The 9,142-nt window shown below is 54.0% G+C and overlaps 1 protein-coding gene across 1 annotated transcript; it reads right to left on the reverse strand.

The window, feature by feature from the left end:
- Positions 1-259: 259 nt before the first annotated feature.
- On the reverse strand, positions 260-9,132 carry CHST5 (carbohydrate sulfotransferase 5). Its single transcript, XM_055366592.2, has 4 exons — positions 7,607-9,132; positions 5,574-5,680; positions 4,057-4,121; positions 260-2,812 (listed from the first exon to the last, which is right to left on the reverse strand). Exons 3-4 carry the CDS (start codon positions 4,119-4,121, stop codon positions 1,624-1,626), a joined length of 1,254 nt encoding a protein of 417 aa, XP_055222567.1. The 5' UTR covers positions 5,574-5,680; positions 7,607-9,132; the 3' UTR covers positions 260-1,623.
- Positions 9,133-9,142: the final 10 nt, after the last annotated feature.

Here is a 9,142-nt window from a genome sequence, read left to right on the forward strand (position 1 = left end):
TTTCACCATGTTGGCTAGACTGGTCTTGAACTCCTGACCTCAAGTGATCCACCCGCCTTGGCCTTCCAAAGTGCCGGGATTACAGGCTTGAGCCACTGTGCCTGGCCTATTATTGTTATTTAAGATGGAGTCTTGCTCTGTCACCCTGGCTGGAGTGCAGTGGTGCAATCTTGGCTCACTGCAACCTCCACCTCCTGGATTCAAGAGATTCTCCTGCCTCAACCTCCTGAGTAGCTGGGATTACAGGCATGCACAACCACACCGGCTATTTTTTGTATTTTTAATAGAGACAGGGTTTCACTATGTTGGCCAGGCTGTTCTCGAACTTCTGAGCTCAAGCGATCTGCCTGCCTTGGCCTCCTAAAGTGCTGGGATTACAGGTGTGAGTCACTGTGCCTGACCAGGGAGACTATTATGATGGCTATGAGTGGACTTTGCCAAGAAACTGAAGTACACTCCTTATCAGGAGTTTCAACAAACAACTAGTCAAAATCAAATAACTCAAAGTCCATGCAATAAAGATAGTTCAATAGCATTTGAGTCCAATTGGTCAGTCTTTGTTCCAGGGATGATGGTGATTAAAGGCCAAACCCTCCCCATTAAATGAGAGATCTATATTAGAGAGGTTTCAGAGACCTCCACCCAGCAACAGTGGGCAAGCAGCGTTTATAAACAGAAAAAGGAAGTGGCATTGGATATAGGCTGATTGGTTACAGCTCAACCTGTGTCTAATTTGGACACATCTGGTCAGTCTGCAGTCTGCCCCTGGCTGAAGGCTGACTGCTATGATTGGAGAAGACTCCTTTCTTCTTACAAGAATATACTGCCTGGTCAAGTTGTAGTTTGTTTACATAATAAATAAGGTTACATCCCAGTCAAATCCTCCCTACAAAGTATCCCCTATTCTGACCTCTATCACCATAGACTAGTTTTTCTGCTTTAAATAAATGGAATCATGCAATTAAAGAAAAAAGAGAGAAAAAATGAGGTTACAGTTCACTAGATTGCAGGACTTTTGAACAAATTTATTACTTATTTTTTTGATAGAGTCTTGCTCTGCCACCCAAGCTGGGGTGCAGTGGCATGATCTCAACTTACTGCAACCTCCACCTCTGGAGTCCAAGTGATTCTCCCACCTCAGCCTCCTAAGTAGCTGGGATTATAGGAGTGTGCCACCACGCCGGACTAATTTTTGCATTTTTAGTAGAGAGGGGGTTTCACTATGTTGGCCAGGCTGGTTTCGAACTCCTGACCTCAGGTGATCCACCCGCCTCAGCCTCTCAAAATGCTGGGATTACAGGCATGAGCCACCGCACCCTGCCTGGCACACATTTAATTTAATTTAGCAGTAACTTACTCCCTGCGCCCAGAAGAGGTAGGGGCAAGAGTTGCTTTCCATGAAGAGTGCACCTGATGAGAAGGCAGCTCCAGAAGACTCAAAGGAAAACCGAGAATCAGGAGAGAAAGAAAGGTGCAGTCCTTGCCTACTTCAGGGGAGGACCCCAAACTCCCGGTTGATAGTAGGGACCTGCTTCCCCATGCGCCCCAGCTCCCTCTCCACCATGCAGTCGCCTCCTGGGCCTGGCGACCACAGTTCGGGGCCTGCTCTAACGCCCAGAGTTCTCAGTCAGGCGATGCCCAGCTGAAGTGGTCTGGGCCTCGTGGCAGCACCAGATCCAGGGTGAGGTCACGCTGCTGGTCCGCAGAGTACACAGGCCGGTAGCCCAGCAGCTGCAGCGCGCCGGCGCACACCGTCTGCACGCGCAGGACCTTAGTGAAGGGCAACGCGTGGCGCCAGGCCTGGGAGACGTTGCGTGCATTCCTAGACGAAGTATGGAAGGCCTCGTTTGGCTTGCCGATCCCCGACCCGTGGGTGATGTTGTGGATCCAGGCCTCGAGCAGTGGCGTGAGGGTCAGGCCGGTGAAGGCGTAGAGTGCGCGGATCTCTGCCAGCGGCTCCCGCGCCAGGTCCTCGAAGCGCACCAGGCGGTAGCGGCCGCGCAGGAAGGGTGGCGGCTTGAGTGTGGCGGCCTCGGCGATGCGCACGTGGCTGCGGCACACCTCGCGAATCAGGCGCAGGTGAGGGTCGGCCTCCACCCACTTGCCGTTGGTGCCCAGCACGATGCCGTTGTCGCGTGCCAGTATCGGGCCCGCCGCCTCCCGGGAGCGCAGCACGGCCCGCGGGTCGCGCACCAAGTGCACGATGCGCAGGTTGAGCGCGGGGTCGCTGAGCAGCGGGTAGAGCACCTGCAGGTTGAAGAAGCGCACCTCCTTGAGCACCACATGGCTGTAGGAGCGGCAGGCCTCCCGGGCCAGGCTGAAGGGCTGCCGCGTGCACAGTGTCTTGCATACGTCCTGCTTGCTGATGGTGCCTCGGGGAAAGGCGCTGCAGGCGGGCGGCGAGCACAGCGCGCGGCTCGTTGCCCAGTTGAAAAAGGCGGACAGGTTTCGGCTCTGTGGCATGTAGGCATCAAACACGTCCATGTCGCACAAAAAGATAGAGCGCATCAGGTCGCGCACGGCCATGTGCAGCGTTGCGGCGCTGCCCTGCGACAGGGTGGTCCACACATGCCACGCGGGCTCCATCAGGTAGAAGACGTCGGGGTGCTGGCTGAAGAGCTGGCCCAAGAAGGATGAGCCCGAGCGCCACGAGGACAGCACCAGCACGTGCACACGATCCTCGCCGCTGGCTGGGGATGAGGGCCCTGGCCGGGAGACGATGAAGAGCAGGAGGCAGGTGGTCTGTGCCAGGAGGAGCACTGTCACTGTCTTGCTGGAGAACCGTGGCAGCCACATGCGGGCGGCTGGGGGCCTTCGGGTGGAGTGGGCAACTTTAGGTACCTGGGCCCTCATGCCCATCCCACGCCCCAATTACTGCCCAGTGCCCTCAGGGATCAGCCCTCGGATGCGGCTACCCTACCCATTGGTCTTCCCAAGACTCCCAAGGTCTCAGTCGAGCACTTTCCCAGGAATACGGAGTTAAGACATAGGCCAGAATATAGTCTGTGCTCACAGCAGAAGTCCAGTTGCAGAATAATGTGGGATATCATCAAACTGTCTACCTACCCACCCACCCACCTACTTACATACCTACAGGCTATCTATCTGTAGAGAGAAATACTATGTTTCAAAGAGAACTCCTGTCTTTTGCTTCAGGATACCTCTTAGAGAGACCCTTTTAGGTTGTGGAGCTAAAAGGGCTTGATGGTGGCTTCGGTGGATGTCAGAGCACCACCAGGCTCGCCGAGGTTGAATCCTGGCTCTGCCACTTCCTAGCCTATGATCTTGCTTATGAAGATCACTTAAATCTCTCTGTGACGGATCACTTTACCCGTGTGTGAAAGAGGGATAATTCTGGTACCTGGCTCACAGGATCTGGGGGGATTGGGGTGTTATTATAATGAAGATGGGGGAAGGGAACACGCAGTCATGCCCATAACTGAGGATTGCACCTTTTACATGGTGTGCTTCTGCATTATATAATTTTTCTAACAGGCAGGTATAAAACTTTTGTCGGCCAGGCGCAGTGGCTCACGCCTGTAATCCCAGCACTATGGGAGGCCGAGGCAGGCGGATCACGAGGTCAGGAGATCGAGACCATCCTGGCTAACACAGTGAGACCCCATCTCTACTAAAAATACAAAAAATTAGCCAGGCGTGGTGGTGGGCACCTGTAGTCCCAGCTACTCGGGAGGCTGAGGCAGGAGAATGGCGTGAACCTGGGAGGCAGAGGTGGCAGTGAGCTGAGATTGCGCCACTGCACTGCAGCCTGAGTGACAGAGTGAGACTCCGTTTCAAAACAAAAACAAAAACAAACAACAACAACAAAAAACTTTTGTCATTAAAAATAAACAAGTAAATAAAGTGGACAAAGAACAGCAACTGTTGTCATCACTGGTGGGGAGTGAAGTGCTGTAGGCAGCATGGGCTCCAGAAGGAGGGTGTCCTGGAGCCCTGTGGGTTTGCAAGAAGATCAGTTGATGGGGAGCTGGGATGGAGCCCGAGAAGCAGAGAGGTGAGAGGAGAGTACTGTCCCGGCCAGCTGAGGGGACTCACCACCGTCCAGGGCTGCTGGGAGAGCTGCAACGCTGATCACAAATCCATGGGAGATGTCTCGACATCTGGCAAAGCAGGAAGGAGAGGAGATCAGAGCCCTACACAGAGAGACAGCCCCGTACGTTGAAAGCTCCTCAGGGTGGGAGCAGAGCTGTCCTGCCTGCCTTTTGCTTCAGGATAACTCGTAGAGAGACCCTTTTGGGTTGTGGAGCTAAAGGGCTTGATGAGGGCTTAGGCGGATGTCACAGCACCACCAGGCTTGCTGAGGTTGAATAAGTCTGAGTAGGGCATTTCTCCAAATGGCTGGGAACTGGTGGGGTCTCCTGATGGATGGAAGCGAGAGAGCTGGCTCCAAATCCCAGCACTGCCAGTGGGGAGCTATGAGACCTGGGGCAAGTGACTTAACTTCTCTGAGGCTCAATTTCCACCTCTGTAGAATGGGATTTGAAACATTTAACCTCTTAGAGCTGTTGTGATGGATGCTGCTGCAAACACCTATGAGGGGAGGGCCTGGGGAAGCATTCCTTACACACATGCCCCTGTTACTGTTACTGTCCCTGTGCTGAGCTACATCTGGAGAGGAAGAACCCCCTCCACCTGGTGAGTCTCCCCACAGAGGAGACACCCACAGGCCACCTACCCTTCCAATCCCTGTATCTCCCAGGCTATCCTCTGGCGTCCAACCACCCTGAGCCTTTAGTGGACCTTAAGAATGTCACGCATTTCTCACAGGGTGGAAGGAACACTGAGCCAGCCTCCCGCATTCCAAGGTCCCAAAGTGTTCTTCTCTTTGCACCTGTTGCATCTGCAATGATCTCAAGGCTGGGTGACTTTGGAAGGGAGGAGCCTGGAAGTTTTCTCCTTGCTCCTGCATCCTTTGCTCCTTGCCTGCCCCCTTCCCCTGTCCACATTGCCCACTGAGAGAAGCCAGGGTCTAACTTGTGAGCAGATCTCACCTCTGCTCCTTCCCCTCAATGCGGGGACAGGAGTGAGCGGAGGATGCCCAACACCTCTGTCACCTGCTGACTCCCGAGCTGCCTTCTGGATCCCCACACTCACTCCTGGAAAACCTGGAAGATGAGGAGAGTAGCCCCCCACCTCCGCTACAAGTGCGACTGTACTTTTTCCAGTGCTGGCTGATGGATGGTGAGCTCCCTTGCCAACAGAGTGCCAGAAAGGAAGGGAACTCATATTTGCTGACTTCAATGATCACAAGTGCTAGGTGCTTCGAGTCCACTGGATAACTTAACTCAATGGGCCCTGAGGTGGGCATGATGATGTCAATTTTTCAGGTGAAAGACTCAAGGCTTAGAGAGACAGCAAGAAAGCTGGGACTCCAGGACTCCTGTTCCGAAGCTCCTGGCACTTCTGATCCCAGGCTGTGGGCCTCTCCCACCTGTGATTGCCCCCTGCAGAGTGCAGGACCCTGCTGCTCTGGCCCAAACACAGTTGTCCTGGCCAGCCCAGCCCTTCCCTGGGTAGGGAGGATCTTGATCCCAAGCTAAGGTGTTTGTTACCTGTGTTCCAGGAAAGGCAGAGGTCTTCTTAAGGTGGTTGAATCACTCTATTCCACACAGAGTCTCCAGAAGACCAGTTCCTCACTGGGAGCTTTCTGATAAGGAGCCTTACATTCAGCACAGTGGACAATTGGCCAAGGGTGCAAAGTTAGGGAGAACCAGTCAGGCAGGCCCTGTGATATGCACTTTCATCTTCGTGATTGAATGTTATCCTCCCAAGTCCCTTGGAAGTAGAAATAACTATCCCTGTCTGTTTTAATTGAAGCAGTGGGGCTCAGAGACATGAATACTCAGTAAGAAAGAGGCAGGGCAGGGGCTTAAGTCCAAGAGCCAGACTCCCAGTACAGGGCCCTGTGGTGGGTCACACTCCTAAGCCTTTGTCCAGTGAACTCTTCCATCCTGGAAGGACTGTCCCCTTCCCCTCTAAATTCTTCCCTTTTTTGATTCTTTTCTGGGGGCACATATTTATTACATGTTTAATTTTTAGAAAAATAATACAAACAGGTCACACGAAATTAAAAAAGTAGAGATGAGGGCATCGCAGCCTTGGCCTCCCAAAGTGTTGGGATTACAGGCGTGAGCCATAGCGCCCGGCCAAAATGCAATTCTTGACTGCCTTGCCTCTGTGTAAAAGGGGAGAGAAAGGAAGTCAACATTTGCATTTGCTAGACGTTGGACACAGTGGCTTACGCCTGTAATCTCAGCACTTTGGGAGGCCTAGGTGGGTGGTCACCAGACGCCAGGAGTTCAAGACCAGCCTGGCCAACAAGGCAAAACCTATCTCTACTAAAAATACAAAAATTAGGCCAGGTCTGGTGGCAGGTGCCTGTAATCCCAGCTACTTGGAGGCTGAGGCAGGAGAGTAGCTTGAACCCAGGAGACAGAGGTTACAGTGGCTGAGATTGTGCCATTGCACTCTAGCCTGGGCAACAAGAGCAAAACTCCATCTCAAAAAAAAAAAAAAAAAAAAAAAATTAGGCCAGGTGCGGTGACTCATGCCTGTAATCCCAGTGTTTTGGGAGGCCAAGATGGGTAGATCACCTGAGGTCAGGAGTTCAAGACCAGCCTGGCCAACATGGTGAAACCCCATCTCTAAAATTAGCTGGGCATAGTGGCTCATGCCTATAATCCCAGCTACTCGGGAGGCTGAGGCAGGAGAATCACTTGAACCCAGGAGGTGGAGATTACAGTGAGCCGAGATGGCGCAATTGCATTCCAGGCTCTGTGACAGAGTGAGACCCCATCTGAAAAAACAAAAACAAAAACAAAAATTTGGGCCCAGTGCCATGGCTCACGCCTGTGATCCCAGCACTTTGGGAGCCTCAGCGGGGCAGATCACCTGAGGTCAGGAATTGGACAGCCTGGCCAACATGGTGAAACACCGTCTCTAGTAAAAATACAAAAATTAGCTGGGTGTGGTGGCGGGCGTCTATAATCCCACCTACTCCAGAGGCTGAGGCAGGAAATCACCTGAGCCCAGGAGACAGGCTGCAGTGAGCCTAGATCAGGCCACTGCACTTCAGCCTGGGTGACAGAGTGAGACTCGTCTCGAAACAAACAAACAAACAAACAAAAAAAAACATTTCCTAGGCACCTGTACTGTCCTGGGGCCCAGAGGGCCTTTCCTAAAGCCTAACATCAAGCCCCTAGAGGCAGTGAGGCACGACTCCACTTCCCCTGAGTCTGGTTCCAAATTAACTCACCAAGCTATTTTTTCTCAAGAATTTCATGGAGAGCTTTTGAAAGCCACACCCTTTGAGACCCAAGTATGGAATAAGAACCCGCACCCCGACCCCTGCCCTGCGCAGTGAGGATTCCCGCGTGCAGCCGAAGCCCCAGCAAGACACTTCCAAACCAGCGCTAGCAGGGGAGATGAATTTTCCACGTTGCTGATGGAAAAGCCACCCCCAGCTCTTCCGCCAACCCAGGTCTCTGGTGCAGGACAGAGGAGCGTCACAGCTGGGCCAGTGGCCCGGCCCCCAGCCCAACCGAGTGTGGGGACACCTCCCGTGCAGAATGAAGAACCAAAGTACCTCAAAGCTTGGCGTGTCTGCCCGAGCTGGAGCAGCAGCCAGAGGGACGCCTCTCTCCCTGGGCTCAGCAAAAGCTCCCAGACGTCGTCTCTTCCAAGTTCCACCGCAAAGCCAGCTCTTTCTCTTCACTGGGAGGTTCCGCAGGGGCTGACTTGCTCCTTAAGGTCCCAAGACTATTAAGGGACATCCAGTGAGGCCGGGAAAGGGGCTCTAAGAGGCATGGACGAAGAGTCGGGGGTGACCAAGCCACTGGAAGCTCCTGGAGACTAGAGGCAGAGCTAATCTGGGAACAGGGCAGAAGTCCCAGAATGGGATGTTGAGGATGGGGGTGTCCTCGGGCTACCACAGGGAAGGACCCGGCGCAGAGCTCCCTCCGGAGCCCGGCACTGCGGCCCGCGCCCTCTACTCCCCGGGTGCCGGCCGGCAACCCTCGGCGCTGCCCCGCAATCTTCAGCGCTGCCTGGTGAGGCGCTTTCAGACGTGGCTGCGGTCCCAGGGTGGCCGGCGGGAGCCAGGGAAATGGGAGAAGGAAGGAAGGAGCAGGTTTTGCCCCCAGCTCCCTCTCCCCACCCCCGACCGAGGGGCCATGTCTCGGGGAGGGGCGCTGGCCGAGGGCAGGGCAGGAGGGCCCAGGTGGACTGGGGCTCTAAGAGGCGCACCTTTTAGCCGAGGATGTCAAAGCACGCTGGCAGAGTCACTTCTCATCTAACTGACCACAAATGAACGTTGTAACCCTTCCCCACACCCCCAATCGCCAGAGAACCTGGGAGCTCCTGGGAGGACAAAGGCCCTAGTGAAGGAAGTCGAATCTTAATCTTGGCCCTCCTCGCTCTTGGGGGCATCCTTGCAGCCAAGGGACTTGGAATCCAAACCCTTCCCAAGGCCCCAACCTCAGCCATAAGCCAAGACCCAGGCACCTTGATGACACAGGAATCCGTGCTGCCTCCCGGTGCAGTGTCCCAGCTGGGAGGAGTTGAAAGACCAGGTGGCCTTAGGAGCTGTGCCCTCCCTGCCCTAGCCTCCGCCCAGAGGGGCAGGCTTGATAACATGTTCCAATGAATACAGGATATGTTTCAGTAAATAAAAGGTCCCCACCCACCCCTTACAAATAACAGGTCAGCCTGGCCTGGTGGCATACGACTGTAATCCCGGCACTTTGGGAGGCAAGGCAGGCAGATCACTTGAGGTCAGGAGTTCAAGACCAGCCTGGTCAACGTGGCAAAACCCCATCTCTACTAAAAATACAAAATTTAGCCGTGCATGGTAGCACATGCCTGTAATCCCAGCTACTAGGTAGGCTGAGACAGGAGAATAGCTTGAACCCCGGAGGTGGAGGCTGCAGTGAGCGGAGATGGGGCCATTGCACTCCAGACTGGGTGACAAAGCGAGACTCCATCTCAAAAACAAAGAAACAAACGGGCAGAGTCCAGTAATCTGAAAAGGATAGAGCATTGGGAGGTCCTTTAATCCATGGTGGTATCTGAAACGAGAAGTCCCTGCTGCTGGGAGTAGAAATTAGCAGTCTTTCCTGGCTGT

This window comes from Gorilla gorilla, chromosome 18 (genome assembly GCF_029281585.2).
Source record: "Gorilla gorilla gorilla isolate KB3781 chromosome 18, NHGRI_mGorGor1-v2.1_pri, whole genome shotgun sequence".
Lineage (NCBI taxonomy): Eukaryota > Metazoa > Chordata > Mammalia > Primates > Hominidae > Gorilla > Gorilla gorilla.